At 42.1% G+C, this 23,290-nt stretch overlaps 1 protein-coding gene across 1 annotated transcript in view; it reads right to left on the minus strand.

Moving 5' to 3' along the window:
* Positions 1-18,419: 18,419 nt before the first annotated feature.
* Positions 18,420-23,290, minus strand: part of LOC126234396 (zinc metalloproteinase nas-14-like) — a 300,270-nt gene continuing 295,399 nt past the window's right edge. The window contains exon 4 of the mRNA XM_049943093.1: positions 18,420-18,495. Coding sequence (XP_049799050.1) covers positions 18,460-18,495 — 36 coding nt within the window. The 3' untranslated portion in view covers positions 18,420-18,459. The remainder of the gene's footprint in view (positions 18,496-23,290) is intronic.

Raw genomic sequence — 23,290 nt, forward strand, 5'->3', positions numbered from 1 at the left:
GTGGCCTATCACGATTGCGGTTTATCGTATCGCGACATTGCTGCTCGCGTTGGTCGAAATCCAATGACTGTTAGCAGAATATGGAATCGGTGGGTTCAGGAGGGTAATACGGAACGCCGTGCTGGATCGCAACGGCCTCGTATCACTAGCAGTCGAGATGACAGGCATCTTATGCGCATGGCTGTAACGGATCGTGCAGCCACGTCTCGATCCCTGAGTCAACAGATGGGGACGTTTGCAAGACGACAACCATCTGCACGAACAGTTCGACAACGTTTGCAGCAGCATGGACTATCAGCTCGGAGACCATGGCTGCGGTTACCCTTGACGCTGCATCACAGACAGGAGCGCCTACGATGGTGTACTCAACGACGAACCTGGGTGCACGAATGACAAAATATCTTTTTTTCGGATGAATCCAGGTTCTGTTTTCAGAATCATGATGGTCGCATCCGTGTTTGGCGACATCGCGGTGAACGCACATTGGAAGCGTGTATTCGTCATCGCCATACTGTCGTATCACCCGGTGTGATGGTATGGGTTGCCTTTGGTTACATGTCTTGGTCACCTCTTGTTCGCATTGACGGCACTCTGAACAGTGGACGTAACATTTCACATGTGTTACGACCCGCGGCTCCACCCTTCATTTGATCCCTGTAAAACCCTACATTTCAGTAGGATAATGCACGACCGCGTGTTGCAGGTCCTGTACTGGCCTTTCTGGATACAGAAAATGTTCGACTGCTGCCCTGGACAGCACATTCTCCAGATCTCTCAGCAATTGAAAACGTCTGGTCAATGGTGGCCGAGGAACTGCCTCGTCACAATACGGCAGTCACTACTCTTGATGAACTGTGGTATCGTGTTGAAGCTGCATGGGCAGCTGTACCTGTACATGCCATCCAAGCTCTGTTTGACTCAATGCCCAGGCGTATCAAGGCCGTTATTATGGCCAGAGGTGGTTGTTCTGGGTACTGGTTTCGCAGGATCTATGCACCCAAATTGCGTGAAAATGTAATCGTATGTCAGTTATGTGAGTTCTAGAATAATATATTTGTCCAATGAATACCCGTTTATCATCTGCATTTCTTACCTGTGTAGCAATTTCAATGGCCAGTTGTGTACATTTATTGTAGATAAAAAAACACCCTTTATTACAAATGTCTACATTTCCTAAGTAAAGTTATTGATAAATTGCCCAACTCTGCCCCCTTTTTTTGGCCACGCGATCTAACATAAACAATGCGAAATGACTGACATTATCTACGTACCAAACACTAGAAGACACTACTTTCAAAGATGATCTACGGTGGTGTGGAACCTCAGTGAATATAAACTAATGTGATCACAGCTGTTTAGCTTTATAGCCCTAATAAGCCGAAGCAATTTGCTATATCACCGTACGTACTGGGACTGGTGCATCGAAGTGATGGTTCTCGTACTCGTCTGCGATGATGGAAGATCTCCATCCAAAAAATAAACTCTGCCAAACACTAGGACGGCGTAAGGTGGTCCTCTGACTAATATACTCTAATGCTGTCTTTTCCTCTCTGTGGTCTACAGACGAGAAACGAGAACTCCCAGCCACAAGGACGGAGTTCACATAACGCCTCAACCTAAGTATAGGCAGTAGAAGTGCTCTCAATTACTGAATGCTGCATACTCAATGACGACTTCCAACCCGAATGTGAAGTCCAGAATCGTATAGGTTCGCAACAGTGCAGCACCAAACCGTTCTAACCATAAACTCTCCTGAGAGCAAGACAGAAAGTCTGTCTGTACCAACAACTGTGATACCGAGCGACCGGACGCTCACAATGGAAGACCACGTCTCTCCACCACTGCCTTCCCAGCACGGCTCGGCTCCCCAGCCACATAATTCCGAAAACGAATCATATTCCCGAAACCACAGAATATTCTTCCTCTCTGCAGATTCTTCCGAACACCGACCAACCATATTTTAGTCTTTTGTCGTCCAGCGCTGAAAATTTGCGAGGAAAAACCTATACTTGTACAATGGTACGCTTCTGAGTAAAAATCCTCGAAAATAACCCAGCCTGTGTCGTTTCCAAGGTGACGCTTCCTCGTTCCTCTCAGCTGCGTCCAAGGTTTTCGTAGTTTCTGAAGCGTAATCCTTCCGGTCCAGCTACAATATACAGCCGGTCGCGACTCTGTTGTGCTCCAGCTCTGAGGTGCCACGAGGTCCGTCCAGCTACCTCCTGCTTTTAAGCTAGACCAACACCTGTGCGGGCCTTCCATCCACAGGTTGAGTTCTGCCTGCCATTTCTTCTCCACTGGCCTTCCAACCTCAACTAGTATAGGCAATCATTCATTACGCCGTTCTGCTAATAAAGACACTCCCTCACCTTTCATTCAATAAGCATTAACAATTATTTACAAGGTGTACGTGACAATGTCAAAATGGTTCAAATGGCTCTGAGCACTATGGGACTCAACTTCTGAGGTCATTAGTCCCCTAGAACTTAGAACTAGTTAAACCTAACTAACCTAAGGACATCACAAACATCCATGCCCGAGGCAGGATTCGAACCTGCGACCGTAGCGGTCTTGCGGTTCCAGACTGCAGCGCCTTTAACCGCACGGCCACTTCGGCCGGCGTGACAATGTCAGTCTCCTTTATATATTCATGCATATGATGTCAACCTATCGCATGATACCTAATAATGTTTGTAGATCATGGCAAAGTATATGGATGAGTCCTTGTAAGGTGCGAAATTATAGCCACCTTACATCACATCATTATTTCCTCCAAACAAAACACACTGAACGATGACAGCAAAACGCCTTATTGAATCATTATGTAACAGAATATTTGTTGTAAGGTGTAGGGCTTAACAGTTACTTTTGTTCTTTATTTATTTATCAGAAAGCACTTTAGTCCAAGGGTACTGGCCGTGACTTTCAAAATTAAGAAGAAAATTGTTTTGGTTTTATGTAAAAGAATTTAACGATGGATATTACTGCTACTTTATTTAGAACGTGAAAGTGGGCAATCTTTGATTATCTAAATATGTTAAAATGTAAAATAATGTAGAATAAGCTGTAGGCAATCAGATGGACTGCTTCAGGAAAGGGAACTGCCCTAGGCAATGGAGCGAGGATATTCGGCGGGCGAGAAACGCGGCCGGGGACGGCAGAGGGACGGTGCTGGTGCAGACGCGAAAGGTAAATGATTTGTTTTATGAATCTGAGACAAAAGACTGTATGAAAATCAATACAATGGAAGATTCTATGTGCCAAAAGGAAGCTGAGGTGGAGCTGAATTTGCTGGAGCTAGATGGTATAGAAAACTCTAAAGAGGTACTAACCAGTGGTGTCGATTATAGTGATGAAGGTGATATTGTGATGGTGATATTGTGACGGTGAAAGTTGTTAAGGCGGTTAACAAGGGCGGCGTAGTACTAGTATCGTCAGCTGCTGGTGAGTTGTGTGTGTATCGGCGGATATTGGTGAACTAAATTTGAAGGAAGGTACTAATGACGTTTTATGTGCTAAAGTTACCAAAGTTGAAGCTGCCGGTATTGCTATTTCAAAGGAAAAAATGTATGAATATCTTTCTACTAATGGATGTGAGCCCGAAATTCTGGATGGATCTGTGGATCTTGAATGTTTGTTTGAGAATGAATGTGGATCTAAATTTGATGTGCGATCTAAAATTAATGTGGCGCAGCAGTGTGTGGGAGAGAAAAAGGTATTATGCTCAGGTTTAAATCAAAACGCAGTGGAATTTAATGGTACTGTTGATTCTGAAATTGCACAACGCTGTAGCTATAATTTATGTGATCTAACGGCAGAGGCTGGTGAAACTATGAACGGTTCTTATATTGGTGATTTGTGGGCGGACGTAAATGAGGTTTTATGTAGCGAGTTGTATGATGTGTCAGCGGCTGTTGAAAGTGCTGTTTGTGAAGGTGTTTGTAATGATGTGGAAGTAAAAAGTAGTGCTCTATTTCATTATAATGATGTTTTAGCTACTAATGTCGATAATTTTAACGCGAATACAGTGAGTTTGATTCTAATATAGTGTTATTTGGACAGAATGGTGTCTTAAGGAGGAATGTGATTTTACTGTAACTGATTGGCGATGGTACGGTAGAACATCACGATTGTTATTGCTTCATTTGTGGACTCTAAAGAAGTTTAAGATTGCGAGAGGTCTAGAAGGGGAAAAAAATGAAATTGTGTCGAAACAAGTATTTAATGAATTATTTTGGGACGAGTATGAACTTGAGGGGTGGATGGAACAGGATATGTGTACGCTAGAGATGGAAGGGAAGGGGAAAATAGGTTAAGAAATAAGAGTATCTGTGTTTAGATTATAAAATTATTTGAAGGGGTAATTTGCAATGTTTTATTTCAGGATTTATTGTGACTTGCTTGTTGTTTCGTCACATAAGGATTTTGGGCACAAGGTCTGTGTAATAATGAAGAGATAATTTAGACACACATTTGGGTGCGAGGAGGTTGGAGAACTCAGTTATTTGGTGAACGGTGTCATGTCAGAAATCAGTGCATAGTACGCATATAAATCAGGTTTTTGGGGGTATATAAGGGATTTATTTATGTGTATGTATGTGTTAGACTTAAGTTTTTGGATGGTTTTATGTTTGTTGTAATTTCCAAATTTTAAGTTATGGTCATGCCAATTTGGGTGCATGGAGGTTGGAGAAATTTGGAAAAATGGAAATTAATAATACTTACCCAGGACGACAGACGTATGTTTATCTACTTATCTGAGAATATTTTGGGGGAATAATTTAGTGTTGTGTGGAGTAATGTTTTGTATGTGCAGCTTCACTGCACGGAATTAAACTAGGTTGAGATTTGTTCATATTTGTTGTTAGTTTTGAGTGTAAAGGGAGTTATATAAATTAGAAGAAAATATTAATTTGTCGATGAAGTCGACTGGAAATCTGTCACGAGATTCATGTCTCTAGTGGGACTTGAATGACGTGTCAGAATCATTGAAGAATTTACGAGAATCTTGCAAACGCTGTAAATCAATTGTTTACTGCGTAGTTTAGATCTGTTTGTATCGATTCTACTGGGGGATGAGTTCACTGCAGATCCTGGGTGGTTTTGGAAAGTCTTTGTTTTCTGGTGTCTACACCTGATTCGAATTTCAACAGATTTGTTCCCAAAAACCGTTGGTTACGGAATGCAGAGCCATACAGACTTCCGGCAGGGTACTCGGCTCCGAATCTGTGGAGAGCACCACTGGAGACTTCGCTGTGACGAAAAGGTCATGAGAAAGTGTGCGTAGTGGCGCTGCTAGTTCTGCGGCATTTCAATAGACAGTAGGTTTCGATAAGTGCATAGTTTTATTTGGCATTTAATTAATATCCCACAATTGATAATTGATGTTAGAAATAAGTTTCTTTAAATTTAGAGCATGTTGTATCAACACCACTACAAATAATTACACTATTAATCTGGCGCCTAGGATATTTATGTCATTGTGTTATGAATTTGTTTCTTATAAATTTGCGTGCTATTTGTGGCACGCCAACATGTTATGAAGTGGAGGTGTGTGAGTTAACAAGCATTTCGCCCTCATTTAAATACACTCCTGGAAATGGAAAAAAGAACACATTGACACCGGTGTGTCAGACCCACCATACTTGCTCCGGACACTGCGAGAGGGCTGTACAAGCAATGATCACACGCACGGCACAGCGGACACACCAGGAATCGCGGTGTTGGCCGTCGAATGGCGCTAGCTGCGCAGCATTTGTGCACCGCCGCCGTCAGTGTCAGCCAGTTTGCCGTGGCATACGGAGCTCCATCGCAGTCTTTAACACTGGTAGCATGCCGCGACAGCGTGGACGTGAACCGTATGTGCAGTTGACGGACTTTGAGCGAGGGTGTATAGTGGGCATGCGGGAGGCCGGGTGGACGTACCGCCGAGTTGCTCAACACGTGGGGCGTGAGGTCTCCACAGTACATCGATGTTGTCGCCAGTGGTCGGCGGAAGGTGCACGTGCCCGTCGACCTGGGACCGGACCGCAGCGACGCACGGATGCACGCCAAGACCGTAGGATCCTACGCAGTGCCGTAGGGGACCGCACCGCCACTTCCCAGCAAATTAGGGACACTGTTGCTCCTGGGGTATCGGCGAGGACCATTCGCAACCGTCTCCATGAAGCTGGGCTACGGTCCCGCACACCGTTAGGCCGTCTTCCGCTCACGCCCCAACATCGTGCAGCCCGCCTCCAGTGGTGTCGCGACAGGCGTGAATGGAGGGACGAATGGAGACGTGTCGTCTTCAGCGATGAGAGTCGCTTCTGCCTTGGTGCCAATGATGGTCGTATGCGTGTTTGGCGCCGTGCAGGTGAGCGCCACAATCAGGACTGCATACGACCGAGGCACACAGGGCCAACACCCGGCATCATGGTGTGGGGAGCGATCTCCTACACTGGCCGTACACCACTGGTGATCGTCGAGGGGACACTGAATAGTGCACGGTACATCCAAACCGTCATCGAACCCATCGTTCTACCATTCCTAGACCGGCAATGCCCGTCCGCATGTATCCCGTGCCACCCAACAAGCTCTAGAAGGTGTAAGTCAACTACCCTGGCCAGCAAGATCTCCGGATCTGTCCCCCATTGAGCATGTTTGGGACTGGATGAAGCGTCGTCTCACGCGGTCTGCACGTCCAGCACGAACGCTGGTCCAACTGAGGCGCCAGGTGGAAATGGCATGGCAAGCCGTTCCACAGGACTACATCCAGCATCTCTACGATCGTCTCCATGGGAGAATAGCAGCCTGCATTGCTGCGAAAGGTGGATATACACTGTACTAGTGCCGACATTGTGCATGCTCTGTTGCCTGTGTCTATGTGCCTGTGGTTCTGTCAGTGTGATCATGTGATGTATCTGACCCCAGGAATGTGTCAATAAAGTTTCCCCTTCATGGGACAATGAATTCACGGTGTTCTTATTTCAATTTCCAGGAGTGTATATGGCCGAAAGAGTCAGCCTCAGTAATTGTGAAACGGACGCTGTCGTCCAGGACCAGATACCAGAAAGGGCGCAGATTCCCCTCGAGATGGGGAAACTCACAGGAGTCTATTCTCTACTGAGGCCTAAGCGCTGTAGTGTGTGAGAGAGACAGACGAGAACCTACGTCATAGGGAAACCCAGTAGAAGGCTTTTGTGGCCATGGAGACGTAGCAGTGTTAAATATGGCGGGCCTAAGATCGGGCATAAAGGGAAACATTTATGAAAACTATTTAATTCTGTAGTAGTGCAGGGAATGAAGCCACAGTAATTTTAATCTGCCATCCTCCACACATTTTCATGGTGATCCCAATAAAACCTGAGTATTGATCATATTTATAATAGTTTAGGATTTATTGTTAAACTGAAGTTAACAGGTATTGTAACAAAGACCTGAATGCTACAGGAAAGGGAACTGCCCTATTCAGTTGAGCGGGGATGTTCAGCGGCGGGAAACGCGGCCGGAGACGGGCAGAGACGGTGCTGGTGCAGAAGCGAAAGCGGACAGCTCTGGTCGAGACACCAAAGGGGACAGTTCGGCTGGAGACACGAAAGGGTACAGTTCGGATTGAGACACGAAAGCGGACAGTCGGTCTTTAGGTAGCTAGGAAGTTAAATGGCTTAGAAAATGTCGCGTTGTGTGGTATCGTGGGATTGGTGTGAACTCTAACGTCTCGTATAGTTAACGATGTGGAGTATCGAACTTGTAATTCGCGATGAGATTGTGAATGATCGAACTGTGCCAAATGGGTATGAGCTCGAGTCTAACAATAACTCTTAATACGACCACTTTCGCTATTAGTTTTCTTTCTGAAGAAATATTATTCTAACCAAATCGCAACTGTGTGGCCTACATCATTTACGGGTCGTTAATTTAGTTACCGATATTATTATTACTGTTGTTATATGCGATATTAACTTTGTATTTCGCAAACTTGACATCCACTAGACAATTTAACCCAATGGTCATAAGTGTCTAATTTAGGGTCTGTAATGCGACACGTGCCGTTCAACCCCTAGACGAGTTTGAGCCAAGACATTTCGACGAAGAGGAACCGCATGTGAGCCCGAACATCGTTGGGATGTTAGCTCGCAAGCATAATAGCGAGGTTTTTAGATATAGAAAAAATTTAAAGTCAGGACTTTGTGAAGCTGCAGCTGCTGGTAATCATTTTGAAAAAGCTAAAATAATACTTTCCCAAATAATAAAATTTAAAAAGAAAAATTCCTTCTAATAACTTCTCAATTGTTTATTTAAATCATAGAAGGAAAATATAATATAGAATCTATTTTTCCTCCCTTAGATGTAAGTTGAGAATAGAAGCATAGGCTGTTACCTATTTCCTGGGGACATGAAGGGGTCATGAAAGACAGCCTACAAGATATAGCGGAGAGAAGAACTGAGAAAAACACATACAAAAGTGGCTCCTCCCCTTTCCGTTTTGGTAACACATCGTGAAGAAGTCATACATATTGACTTCCCACCCTCTACCTTAAATGTTTTACTTAAAGTGGTTCGTAAGGACACACTAACCGGTGCTCACAGCTGTAATTAAATGAGTGTGTATTGAAAAGCTAGATGTTTTTGTGTGTTTCTCTTTCAGGTAAAGACTAAAAATTCTAAATCACAAAATTTATTTTATAATAATCGAAATGTTTATTTCATGTTTCTGTGTTATTCATGCAGATGATTTGCAGAAATCCAGTGTACTATGTTTTTCTATGTGTATAAATGTATGGTCACTTTTGTGGGTGTAGTATTAAGGAAAATTTTGCAAAACATCAATTTCATTAAAAAGAGGTCTGCTATAGTAACATCACATATTTCTCATATTTACTTTTGTCAAAAAATAATTTTTTTCGTAAAAATAAATAGGGAGTGATGTGGTGAAACAAGTGCTGTATCACTGTGAGAGATACATAGATGAGTGAGCCTACCGGGATTTATCCCAGTTCAAAACTAGCACCATGTCATCATAATGCGCCTGTATGTAGCATACAAAGTATTGCGCCATACTCTAAGAGTGAAATTAAAAGTTAAAATAACTTTTCCAAAATTTATTGGTTTATTAACTGAACATCATTCAATTGCATATTTTGTGATCTCTCAAAGGCTTTTGATAATGTGAATCATGAAATTCTTGTAGATAAGCTTAAGTATTGTGATATGAGTAGAACAGTGCAGAAATTGTTTAATTCATACTTAACTGGAAGAATTCTGAAGGTTAAAATTAACATTACAGATAGTCTGTAAAAATCAGCAGAGTCCTCTAACTGGAGAAGTATCAAGAATGGTGTCCCACAGGGTTTAGTATTAGCTCCCTTATTGTTCTTAATATATATTAATGACTTGCCACTCTGTATTCATGAAGATGCAAAACTAGTTCTTTCTGCTGATGATACAAGTATAGTAACCAAACCTAACAAGCAAGAATCACCTGAGGAAATTGTAAACAACGTCCTTCAGAAAATTTTTAAGTGGTTCTCTGCAAACAGACTCTCACTAAATTTTGAGAAAACACAGTTTATACAATTCTGTACAGTACATGGCATAACACCATTGATAAATATAGACTATGAACAGAAGTCTGTTGCTAAGGCAGAATACTCAAAATTTCTGGGTTTGTGTTTTAATGAGAAATTGAATTTGGAAGAAACACATCGAAGATCTGCTAAAACAGTTAGGTTCAACTACTTACGCTATGAGGCTCATTGCAAATTTTGGTAATAAACATATCAGTAACTTAGCCTACTATGCCTATTTTCATTCACTGCCTTCATATGGCATCATATTTTGGGGAACTTCGTCAATAAGAGAAAAATTATTCATGGCTCAAAAGCGTGTAGTCGGAATAATAGCTGGAACCCACTGGAGATCACCTTGCAGACGTTTATTTAAGGAACTCGGTATATTCACAGTACATTCACAATACATATATTCACTTATGAAGTTTGTCGTTAATAACCCATCCCATTTCAAAAATAACAGCGAAGTCCATAGCTACAACACTAGAAGAAAGGATGCTCTCCATTATTCTCTATTAAATTTCACTTTGGCATAGAAAGGGGTGAATTATGCTGCCACAAAAATCTTTGGTCATTTGCCAACTAGTATTAAAAGTCTGACAGATAGCCAACCAATATTTAAAAGCAAATTAAAAGAATTTCTGAATTTAACTCCTTTTAGGCAACACGTGAATTCTTAGATCTGAAGTTGTAACTGTAAAACAATAAGAAAAAATTAAAAAGAAAAAACTAAAAAATGATAAAATTAATTAATTATTTTGTGTAAAGAAAACTTATATTGAAGTGACCCATTCCACATCATTACGAAATGTCCTATTCATGATCTATGGAACAAGGATTAATGTATGTATGTATTCATGTATATTAATGTTAACATTGTTAAGTCTCAGAATGATCTACTGAATATGTTTCACTAAATTTATTATTTTAAGAAATAGTAAGTGGCGCTAAACAACACAGCTAGAAAGCTAAAATAGTTCATAATGTGCAAATGAATGTCAAAAACAAAAGTTACAACTCTCAACTTGATTGGAGCAATATTTTGGTCAAAATCGGCCTTTTCACAAAGATTTGAAGATGCTAAATCTTAGACACATAAAGATGAAAATTTTATGAAACCTTAGTTTCATATAAAAACATTAACTGTGTGGCTCCACTAAGCTACATGTAATAGTTTTCAAGTTATTGCTAAAAACTAAATTTGGAACGAAAACATCCTCATTCATAATAGATTAATCATCATTTCTATTTGTGTTAGAAAGTTCTAATTACAGCACTTGATCACAATGATGAAACAATATATCTGTACCAAGTTTCAAGACTTTACTGTAAATAACAATCATTACAAGGAATCTTAAAGAGGCAGTTCAGAGGGCATGTTCTGCTGTCGATTACGTTCTAAAAATTCTAGCTGGCAAAGTTTAAATGCAGTTGAGCTAAACGTTTTTCAGTAACTAAAACCAACTTTGCTCCGTTCATATAAAAATTAATCTCAGGAACATCAACTTCTTTAACATCACAACTAATATAATCTTTCAAGGACCGATAGGTTTAACTAAATTAACGATAGACGGCCGTTCTGCAGGAACAGGTAAACTGTCCCGAAGTCAGTTCCTCTTCCTTTTGACTTCGTTCTTCTCCGTCCTCTCTGTTTCTTCTCTTTCTCTTCTTTTCAGTTTCTCCATAATCACATCCAAAAGCACATTTTCTACACCGAAGCGCCAAAGAAACTGATACACTTGCCTAATCACGTTTAGGGCACCCACGAACATGCAGAAGTGTCGCAGCACGACATGACATAGACTCGAATAATTCCTCAAGTAATGCTGGAAGGAATTGACACCATGAATCCTGCAGGGCTGTCTATAAATCCGTAAGAATACGAGGGGTGGAGATCTTTTCTGAACAGCACGTTGCAAGGCATCCCAAATATGCTCAATAATGTTCATGTCTGGGGAGTTTGGTGGCAAGCGTAAGTTTTTAAACTCATAAGAGTGTTTTTGGAGCCACTCTGTAGAAATTCTGGACGTGTGGCGTGTCGTATTGTCCTGCTGGAATTGCCTAAGTCCGTCGGAATGCCCAGTGGACGTGAATGGACGCAGGTGATCAGACAGGATGCTTACGCACGTGTCACCTGTCAGCGTCGTATCTAGACGTATCAGGGGTCCCATATCACTCCACTAGCTTGAACAGTCCCTACTGACATGCAGGAACCATGGATTCATGAGGTTGTCTCCATACCTGTATACGTTCATCCACTCGACACCATTTGAAACGAGACTCGTCCGACCAGGCAACATGGTTCCAGTCATCAACAGTCCAATGTCAGCGTTGACGGTCCCAGGCGAGCCGTAAGACTTTGTGTCTTGGAATCGTCAAGGTTACACGAGTGGGCCTTCAGCTCCGAAGACCCATACCGATTATGTTTCGTTGAATGGTTCGCACGCTGACGCTTGTTGATGGTCCAGCATTGAAATCTGCCGAAATTTGAGCATCTTTTGCACTTCTGTCACATTGAACGATTCTCTTGAGTCATTGTTGGTCCCATTCTTGCAGGATCTTCTTCCAATCGCAGCGATGTCGGAGATTTGATGTTTTACCGGGTTCCTGATATTCACGATACACTCGTGAAATGGTCGTACGGGAAAATATCCACTTCATCGCTACCTCGGAGATGCTGTGTCCCATCGCTCGTATGTTCTGCTTTGTACTGTAATTCACGGAAATATGTCAGACATTTGGGAAACTGAACAAATACCTGCAGAGTGGAAATATGCATTAATTCATTCTCTCCACAAAAAAGGAAGAAAACCGATCCGAATAATTACAGGGGAATTTCAGTGCCCCCTGTAGTGTACCAAATTCTTTCAAAAGCCCTATTAAGTCGACTTGGAGAACAGGCGGATCAACTAATAGGAGAGTATGGGGCAGGGTTTCGCAAAGGTCGATCTGGCATTGAATAGATATGGAACTTAAAGGCAATCATGCAAATGAGAAAGTACAGAAATACTGTTGTAACTTTTGCCATCTTTAAAAAAGGCTTATGATTCACTAGATAGGCAAACATTATTCCACACTTTGGAAGAGAAAGATTGATAGGAAAACAACAGTTATCCGACAGACATTAACAGCTGCAAACTCCATAGCTAAATTCACGGAACAAACGTCAGAAGCATTTCACTTTCATACTGGGGTGATGGTTCTGGAAAAAATTGTGAGGACATGGGAAAGGAAATAAAAGGAATCCAGCTCGGGATTAAAGAAGAGCAGAGAATCAATGTGAAGTGTCTGGCTTTCGCAGACGATCCTGCCATTCTAACCACCAGCAGAGAACAAGCCAAACTTGTACTGGACAAGCTTCACGAAATCTCAACAGAGGACTGGCCTACTACTCTCGTACGAGAAGGCTCAGTACGTGGAAAGAAAACCTGCAGATCATCTCCCCATTACATCGCAGAACGGGAATGTGGCACAACTTGCGCACTCCAGATTTCTAGGAGGGATAGTCCAACCTTCAGCACTGAACTCCATAGCCAGCCAAGAAAGAGTCTCCAAATTACAGAGAGTGCAATCATTACAATAAAACAAAAAATCTGTTTCTGTCAATGCAAAACGAAGGCATTACAACAGAGTAGTCCTACCAGAAGGACTCTAAGCTGCAGAAACTACAGTGATTCATGGTCATACCAAAAACAGGGAGGTTGAAATGCAAGAAGGAAAAATTCTGAGGAAAATGACATTTGGACAGAGGCCAACAAGAGAGATCTACAAAGAGATAGATCAAATAACGGACACCTTTAGAAGGAAAAGGATGAAATTTTGAGGACACGTGGGCAGGATGAACAAGAACAGGCTCTCAGAGCAAATCTTTGGCATAGCAGACACTAGCAAGAACAAGACAGAGTGGATCACTGAAACAGAAAAGACATCCAGGAATCGGGAATCACACAAGACAATATAAACAGCCGAAAACGGTTCAGGACGATCATAAAGAAACGTACACTTAAACAGAAACGCAGTGAGAAAATAACAGGAAATAAATGGTCGGTAGAGCATGAGGGTTGACGTCTGTCCATACGTGCCGTATATATTCTAATTCAATGTTGTGTAAAAAAAGAAATCAGTACTGAACATTTGGAGATTTAAGATTTTGAACAAATTTCCATGAGGTTTTTGCTACAAACATACCCTCTTTATTATTACTACCAGTAGTATGTAAAACCATGCTTATATGCGAATGCAACGCTCTATCATAATTTTAAAGCAATCGATGAAGATCTTTCAGAAATATACGATTTTGAAAACGAACGTTTACATTTTTATTTATGTAGGTTCCAGAACTCGTGTCAGACTTGTGTTTGGAGGACGCTAGTTCGAGCTGTGTAATCCAGTTAGTCTTTCTCCAAGTAGAAAGGACGTTGTGCATTCACTAACAGATTTGGTGATCCTAAAATAGTTCACATACAGTTCTAAGCTCATACTGAAAGGAAAAGAGATCTGTTTGTCTTCCAATTAAATTAATCTTACAAATTGCTGTTGCATATCGTCTGACTGTTTAATTCTGAACTTAGGTTATATTTAAATATCGGATACATCTTTCGCCAAATAACCTGGACTCTTTGAAGACATCGTGCCTTGTATCAAGTATAGGCAATGCTTCTTCACTGGTAAGTTCCTCTGAGTGCAATGTCATCTGAAGTCAGTAAGAAAATTTCATGGAATTTTTCTCAATAAGAGAATCTGGCTAAGCAATCCCAGCATGACTGATCAGGGAATGTACAGCATTAATAACTTAAAAAGGTAATTTATAAGCAGGTCAACTATACTTACTAATCACAGGATATACAAGAGGGTGGTGGAACACAATGTGGGTGAATAGACTAACGAACTACACTCCATGAAAACAGACATTTATTAACATGAAGTATACTGTCCTCGAATATTACCAATCACTTAACAAAATAAATTTCATTATGATAATATGGTTCCTTACCGCTGTCGGTTTCTCAACATATACCCTGAACATAACTCATTAAGCAGAAGCTCCTATTATCAGAAGGACAGAACTTAGATGTTCTTGCGAACACTTACAACTGAGACACCCGCAACAGGTGGAGAAGGAAGCCAATAGAACATTCTAAGGTAGCCTGATGCCTGCACGTTAACTGCACAACACACCGAAAGTTTAAGTGCTTTTTAATTTACAGTAAGAGTAGCGTCATGTGTGACAAACGTGGACGTTCGCATAGGTTAATTGGTATGGCAGAAATATGATAGGACTGTGTGTTCCTGTTTCACTGGGGAGAATGCACCGGGGAAGCTAAGAAAGTGTCATATGAAGCTCTTCCATCGAGATGTAGAAAATGAGACAAGACAATCGTGGAACGAGGAAGGAAGATTTGTGCGCTCCAGGCGAATTAGAAATGGCATATTTTTAATTAGGTAGGTTGAAGGGAAAAGAGACAATGGGAGCTGGAAGAAGGTGACAAGTAATAAGTTAAAGGGCAAAACCACAGGAGTCACATTTCAGATTCTGGTTAGCAATTAGTTTGACTTGTTACACGAGGTAGGAGAAGAGCCTCAACCGGTTCTTGAGCTTAATACAGTGCAGAGACTCATAGGAACGACTTTGAGGATAAGTCGTTAGAAAAGTCACATAGAAAGTAAAGAGTCCTCCTACTAGGCAGCAGTCGTAGGAAAGGTGTAGGCCAACTGCTACAGGAAAAGTTAGTTGTAGATAACCGCGTCACAAGTGCAGTGAAACCTAGCGCCAAGCTTAGAGAGCCGAAAAAAGAATGTAAGAGGCCTTGTGCAGATATTGTGATGGCGACGAAAAGGTACTTATAACAGGAGGAACAGGAAACAGACTGGCTAGCAACTTAAAATATATCATCAAAGCTAACGTGGAAGAAACAGGAGCAGGAAAAACACACATTCGTCTGGGGTTTTTTGAGGTTTTCCTGCGACATGATCAGGCCTGGGTTAACACGGTTGTTAGCTGTGTGACGAAAGCGCTGAAGGAGTTGCTTTTGACTGAAACAAAGTCTCGTATCTGTGCCAGACATCATGTTTGCAAACCGCCTCCGTATGTGTCGCCTGGCCACAAAGAGCTGTTACAGGACGATTTGATTCACGGATCCAGTTATATGGCTCCTTCCGTGTATAATGATTTTACGACTATGACGAGTGGGGCCTGAAAATAGCATCACTCTAAAGCCGAAACTGGTAGCACATCGAAGTTCATAAAATAAAATAAATTTCTACAATACATAGGGCTGTTAGTAAATTATTGCATTAAGAAGTTCATGCCAGCCGTCTTCCCACAATCCATAATGGATCAACGGAGAAGTAATTTTTCAGTTGATCAGGACCTAGAAGCATCCACTTATGAGTTGTTACTGCAGAATACTTCTCTGATAATTGTAGTGGTCTACAGATCCCCTCTAGGAAACTTTCAGCTATTCATGAGAAATTTAGATGCCTTATTAGGCTACCTGTCAGATAAGAAGAAACAGTTAGTCGTCTACGGAGATTTAACGTAGATTTCTTAAAAGATATAGACAGAAAATATGAACTTGAACTATTATTTGGATGCTTCAATGGAATTTTAGCAGTAAATTTTCCTACTGGCTTGCAGCACAATAGTAGGACACTGATTAACAACATTTTTTATAGACAGTGCTCAGGCTGAAACAATTAATGCGTACTCAGCTGCTAAGGAACTATCTGATCATGATGCTTAGTTAATGAAAATAAACAGTATGGCACCTTACAACACTGAGGCAGGTTCATACAAAGCAGTGAGGTTCTTTAATGAGAACAGGATGGTATTTCAAAAGTAAGTTAAAAGTAGTGCCATGGGGAGAGGTGTATGTAGAAAGATTTGCTAACGTCAAATTCAACTTATTCCTTAGTAAATTTGTGTCAGCATTTGAAAGTTACTTTTCTAAACAATTATCTGGATGATCCATTAAAAAACAAGTAAGCTCTGGATAACTAAGGGAATTAAAATCTCATACAATAGGAAGAACGAAAATTATGTAAGGAGCAAAGTAAGTAAAGAACGGATATTACTTGCAACCACAAAGAATACTGCAGTGTTTTAAGAAAAGTCATTAAAATTCCCAGAAGTATACATGTCCTGACAGAAATATAAGATTAAATCTGCATGGGACCTTGTCAAACAGGAGACAGGAGAGGCACTCAGCGTACAATATTCCATAACAATTAAACTAAATGACAGTGTTGTGGCTGATGATTCACAGGTTGCAAGTACTTTCAATAATCACTTTCTAAACATAGCTGTAAATATAAGATTAAATGAATCACTTGAAGAAGCAAGGAATACATTACAAAAGCCACCCCACAGAACTTTAAGCAACTAGAAGTAGCACCAACATCCTTCACTGAAATTCATACAATTATAAAAATTCTAAAAACCTAAAATTCTGAAAAGTTGTTCCAACATAGTAAATAATGTCCGTCGTGATATATCCAATGCATCACCGGCACAGGGAGTTTTTCCAGACAGATTAAAATATGCAATTGTTTAACTACTTCATAAGAAAGGTGACAAGACAGAACTTAAAACATTTATCGTCCAATTTGCTTACTGACATCTTTTTCAAAAATATTCGAAAAAATTGTGCATATACGAATAATTGCACACTTAAGAGGAAACAATTTATTTAGTATATTACAGTTTGGGTTGCAGTAAGGTTTCTCGGTTGAAAATGCTATTTATATATTCACTCATCACACAGTGCACGCTTTAAATAATAATTTATCACCAGGTGATATTTTAAGATCTTTCCAAGGAGTTTGATTACATAGATAATGTTACACTCTTGGAAAACCTCAAGTTTTATGGAGTTGGTGGCTTTACACACTGTTAGTCTGAATCATACTTAACAAACAGAATTCAAAAGCTTGTGCTGAATAATTCAGACACAAATCACAGGGTTCAATATAAGGTCCACTAGTATTTCTTATACGTACCAACGACGTTCTACTGGACATTCAGTAAGTAAAACTGTACCCTTTGCAGGTAGTACTAGTGTTATAATAAATGCCATTAGATATAAAGCAACAGAATAATTGGTAAATCCGAACCATAATAAAGTGTTTCTCTGAAAACAGACTCTTGCTATGTTTCGTCCAGAACTACGCTGGACATCTTCAGAGGCGTTGTTTCCTCCATTTAGTCTGACCGACTGATGGATTGGACGTCAGAATGAAGTAATATCTTTGACAGGAAGACAACAGACCGTTAAGTGTTACCTTTGACAAGGACCATCACTACATATCTTGTGCATCTCCATCCACGCCCCCTTTTCTGCAGTATGTATGTCACTCTCAGACTTCCGACCTGCAAGTCGGCAATACTCAGCTGAGGAGCAACGCTTCTGAAGATGTGAGTGCAGTTCTAGACGAAACGTTAGGAACAGGAGAGTTTCTTGGTACACAAGTTTGTACCCTAGAAAGGTTTACTAGCAACAAAATTCAAAATTTATATATACCGATCTTCAGGAGAACTGGCTGTTTCACTAGTTGGATCATATGACGGAACAGCCTAGTTTTTATATTGACGACAAAAAACTAAATACAAGATACTAAGTAGGAAATCTTCAATAATTCTCACCTTTTTCGACATTTTCCCAAATTATTCGAATGAAATCATCACGTTTAGGTGAATTGTGCTCATGCACAAATCCAATTACGTGAAAGAGTTCGTGGTATATAGTGCCCCTGTGCAAACAATGATCAGGCTGTAAATTGACGTACTGCTCGCCGCCCTTCCTTCCCCAGTACTCTGTGTGGCACCCTTGCTGTTTGCCTCGTATACGAACGAAATCTTTTGTAGAATTTGTGGCTTCCCGGAACTTCACACAAGATACCTTATTCACGCCTTCTATGGCTCCATAAATGTCTGATACTTGTTCTTGAGCTGCAAGAAAAGACCATAAATCAATTAGATTCGTTTATCAGTTGTTTACTTAACTAGCTGCTTCACAATACTATTTCAAAAATTAGTGAGTGGTTGTACATCATTTATAATAACAACCAAATAATTACACTTACATTTCAGACATCATCTTATTTAAGGAAGCTGACTGGTAAAGTTTTCTAACAAATTTGCTGTGTGGCTAAAGGCCTGTGGACAACCGCTATTGTTCATTCCAAAAAGCGTAAAGAGCAAAGAGCAAATTGAAGGCCTTGATGAGGGGGAGGACTTGTCTGATGCAGAAATGGGTGTCGACATGGAAGGCATCCACCCCCCATGAGCCATACACCTTGCCACGGTGCAGTGGTTTGCGTGCCTCAGTGACACAGATAGCTGTATTGTAGATGTAACCACAGCAGGGTACAGCTGTTAAGAGCACAGATAAACATGTTGCTCCTGAAGAGGGACAGCGGCCTTTCCAGTAGTTACAGGAGCAACAGTCTGCATGGTTGACTTACCTGGACTTGCAAATTCAACCAACATGTCCTTGTTGTGCTGGTACTGTGCTGAAAACGAAGGTAAAATGTAGTCGTCATTTTTCCCGAGGGTATGCAGCTCTACTGTATTGTCGAAAGATAACACCATCCTCTTGGATAAAATATTCCGGAATAAAATAGTCTCCTATTCGGATCTCTGGATGGGTACTATTCACGAAGATGTCGTCATCAATAAAAATATAACATGCTTTCATGCGCATCAGAGTGTGGAATATTACAGCCCGTAATTGTGTTGGTAGGTTAGAAACATTTAAAAAAAGAAAGAAGATTGGTTGAAGAGATATATAATGGGAATTAGTGCTGTTTGGTGGCACGAGGAACAGGATTCTGGCCAGGTGTGTAAAGGACTATAAATACAAAATCAAGTGGGCTAATGCGAGACTAGCTCTAGTAATGAATGAGAAAATAGGAATGTGGAAAGCTATTATGAGCGGCATACTGAACGCAGTGTCATAGCCAAGTTAAACATGAAGGCAATACCCACCAGAGTAGTACAAGTTTATATGCCCACTAGCTCCGATAATAGGAAAAGGCAGAGAGCGAAAAATAGTAACAAAACATGAACTGTCGGGCAGGAATGAAAGACGAAGCGGCCTGGTAGAATTCTTCACAGAGCGTTATTTATCATGGCTAACACTTGGTTTAAGAGTCATGAAAGGAGGCTACATGCGAGGAAGAGGTTTGGAGACACTGGGAGGTTTCATACTGGTTATATAATGGTAAGACAGAGATTTAGGAAACAGATTTTAAACTGCAAGACATTGCCATGGATAGATGTGGACTCTGACCACAATTCAGTGGATATGAACTGTAGATTAAAGTCGAAGAAAGTGCAAAAAATAGTACATTAAGAATATGGGACTTGGACAATTTGAAAGAACGAGAGGCTGTTGAGAATTTCGAGGGAACATTAGACAATGTTTGACTGAAACAGAGTAAATAAATACTATAGAAGACGAATGTTTAGCTTTGAGAGGTGTAATAGTGAAGCCAGTAGAGAATCATATAGATAAAAAGAAAAGGCCTAGTAGAAATCCTTGGACATCACATGAGTTAAAATGACATTCACAGGAAGTGCAAAATCGCTAAATAAGAATGCTTAGAGGCATATATAACTAGGAGTATGATAGATACTATTTATAGAAAAGTTAAAGAGGCGTTTAGAGAAAAGAGAAGCAGCTGTGTTAACATCAGAAGCTCAGATGGGAAACCAGTACTAACCAAAGAAAGGGAAGCTCAAAGATGGAAAGATTATATAGAGGGGCTGTACAAGGTAAATGAATGCGATGTTATAGAGAGAGAAAAAATTGTAAGTAAATTCGATATTGTGAGAAAAATTTGATACATAGTTGAAACAAAGCCCCTAGAATCGACGACATTAGTAGACGATCACTGTGGTTTCTGGATAAAATCACTGACATCAGCATCAGCATTCCAAGAATTCCCTCTCAAAGCCCATTTTCTGGAATTCCCTTTCCCCTCCCCACCCCCCACCATCACTGATGACATAACGTAAATGCTTCGCGGTGTGTCTTATGTTTCAGCCAATGGCATGCAAGCTCAGACCCCCACCCCTCTATAATTTTAACTGTTATTATAGAACTGCGTGAGCGCCATCGTTTGTTCACTCTCTTTACATGTGTGTAAGTCTCATGCGTTCAGCTGGTGAAATACACTCCTGGAAATGGAAAAAGGAACACATTGACACCGGTGTGTCAGAGCCACCATACTCGCTCCGGACACTGCGAGAGGGCTGTACAAGCAATGATCACACGCACGGCACAGCGGACACACCAGGAACCGCGGTGTTGGCCGTCGAATGGCGCTAGCTGCGCAGCATTTGTGCACCGCCGCCGTCAGTGTCAGCCAGTTTGCCGTGGCATACGGAGCTCCATCGCAGTCTTTAACACTGGTAGCATGCCGCGACAGCGTGGACGTGAACCGTATTGACGGACTTTGAGCGAGGGCGTATAGTGGGCATGCGGGAGGCCGGGTGGACGTACCGCCGAGTTGCTCAACACGTGGGGCGTGAGGTCTCCACAGTACATCGATGTTGTCGCCAGTGGTCGGCGGAAGGTGCACGTGCCCGTCGACCTGGGACCGGACCGCAGCGACGCACGGATGCACGCCAAGACCGTAGGATCCTACGCAGTGCCGTAGGGGACCGCACCGCCACTTCCCAGCAAATTGGGGACACTGCTGCTCCTGGGGTATCGGCGAGGACCATTCGCAACCGTCTCCATGAAGCTGGGCTACGGTCCCGCACACCGTTAGGCCGTCTTCCGCTCACGCCCCAACATCGTGCAGCCCGCCTCCAGTGGTGTCGCGACAGGCGTGAATGGAGGGACGAATGGAGACGTGTCGTCTTCAGCGATGAGAGTCGCTTCTGCCTTGGTGCCAATGATGGTCGTATGCGTGTTTGGCGCCGTGCAGGTGAGCGCCACAATCAGGACTGCATACGACCGAGGCACACAGGGCCAACACCCGGCATCATGGTGTGGGGAGCGATCTCCTACACTGGCCGTACACCACTGGTGATCGTTGAGGGGACACTGAATAATGCACGGTACATCCAAACCGTCATCGAACCCATCGTTCTACCATTCCTAGACCGGCAAGGGAACTTGCTGTTCCAACAGGACAATGCACGTCCGCATGTATCCCGTGCCACCCAACGTGCTCTAGAAGGTGTAAGTGAACTACCCTGGCCAGCAGGATCTCCGGATCTGTCCCCCATTGAGCATGTTTGGGACTGGATGAAGCGTCGTCTCACGCGGTCTGCACGTCCAGCACGAACGCTGGTCCAACTGAGGCGCCAGGTGGAAATGGTATGGCAAGTCGTTCCACAGGACTACATCCAGCATCTCTACGATCGTCTCCATGGGAGAATAGCAGCCTGCATTGCTGCGAAAGGTGGATATACACTGTACTAGTGCCGACATTGTGCATGCTCTGTTGCCTGTGTCTATGTGCCTGTGGTTCTGTCAGTGTGATCATGTGATGTATCTGACCCCAGGAATGTGTCAATAAAGTTTCCCCTTCCTGGGACAATGAATTCACGGTGTTCTTATTTCAATTTCCAGGAGTGTAGTTGCATTAAGCAAAGAACACAACATGTTGCACTTTCTGGTATCGTATCCCCTTCTTAAAGTGTGTGTCCAGTGTCTGGCAGCACGGAAGAAGCGGTTGTGAGATATACCGGAAAATATCTGTCAGTAAGTTCTCTATCCAGCTCTCACCATTATTATTATTTTTATTATAACTACAAATAACTGTAATTATAATTGTAGTTATTATTTTATAGTGTAGCAACGACCTTGCCGCAGTTGATACACCGGTTCCCGTGAGATCACCGAAGTTAAGCGCTGTTGGGCGTGACCGGCACTTGGATGGGTGACCATCCAGCCGCCATGCGCTCTCGCCATTTTTCGGGCTGCACTCAGCCTCGTGATGCCAATTGGGGAGCTACTCGACCGAATAGTAGCGGCTTCGATCAAGAATACCATCATAACGGCCAGGAGAGCGGTGTTCTGACCCCACGCCCCTCCTATCTGCATCCTCCGCTGAGGGTGACACGGCGGTCGGATGGTCCCGGTAGGCCACTCGTGGCCTGAAGACGGGGTGCTTGATTCATTGTTATAGTGTATGTTGTTACACTCAGGGCTTTGTTATTACTACAGTGCTAGCAGAACTACTAGTGCTTGAACCACTAAAACAGCTGCAACAGCCCACAGTCCACCAGGCGAAATGGAAGTGTTCACAGCAGCAGGCTTTTTCATCTGCTTGGATTGCTAAGCAATCAGGGACAATATAGCACAACAATGAGTAATTATTACTGTAATTACCGGTCGTAAATTGAGGATATATTTACATGTAAGTAGATATATCCTTTTTTTTTAATTTCTACCCTGTCAACCAATAACAGAGACGTTTTAGCCCACACAGAGGCCTGCTGGCAGTCGTTCTCGTCACAGGCTATCAGTGACTGGAATAGGAAAGAGGGAAGTGACAGTGATACACAAAGGACCCTCCGCCACACACTGAGAGGTTGATTGCAGAGTATAGATGTAAATGTAGACGTAGCTGCACACACACACTCTCATGGCCTATAAATTGCTAGCTCTTGACCTTGCACCGGCAGAGTTTTGCGACTGTCACCAACTACCCATTTTTAAGCTGGTAGGCTATTTGTGGTACTGGCTGTACAACTGGCGAATTGTTACGACGCCAAATCAGGCAAC

The sequence above is a fragment of the Schistocerca nitens genome, chromosome 1 (assembly GCF_023898315.1).
Source record: "Schistocerca nitens isolate TAMUIC-IGC-003100 chromosome 1, iqSchNite1.1, whole genome shotgun sequence".
Classification (NCBI taxonomy): Eukaryota; Metazoa; Arthropoda; class Insecta; order Orthoptera; family Acrididae; genus Schistocerca; species Schistocerca nitens.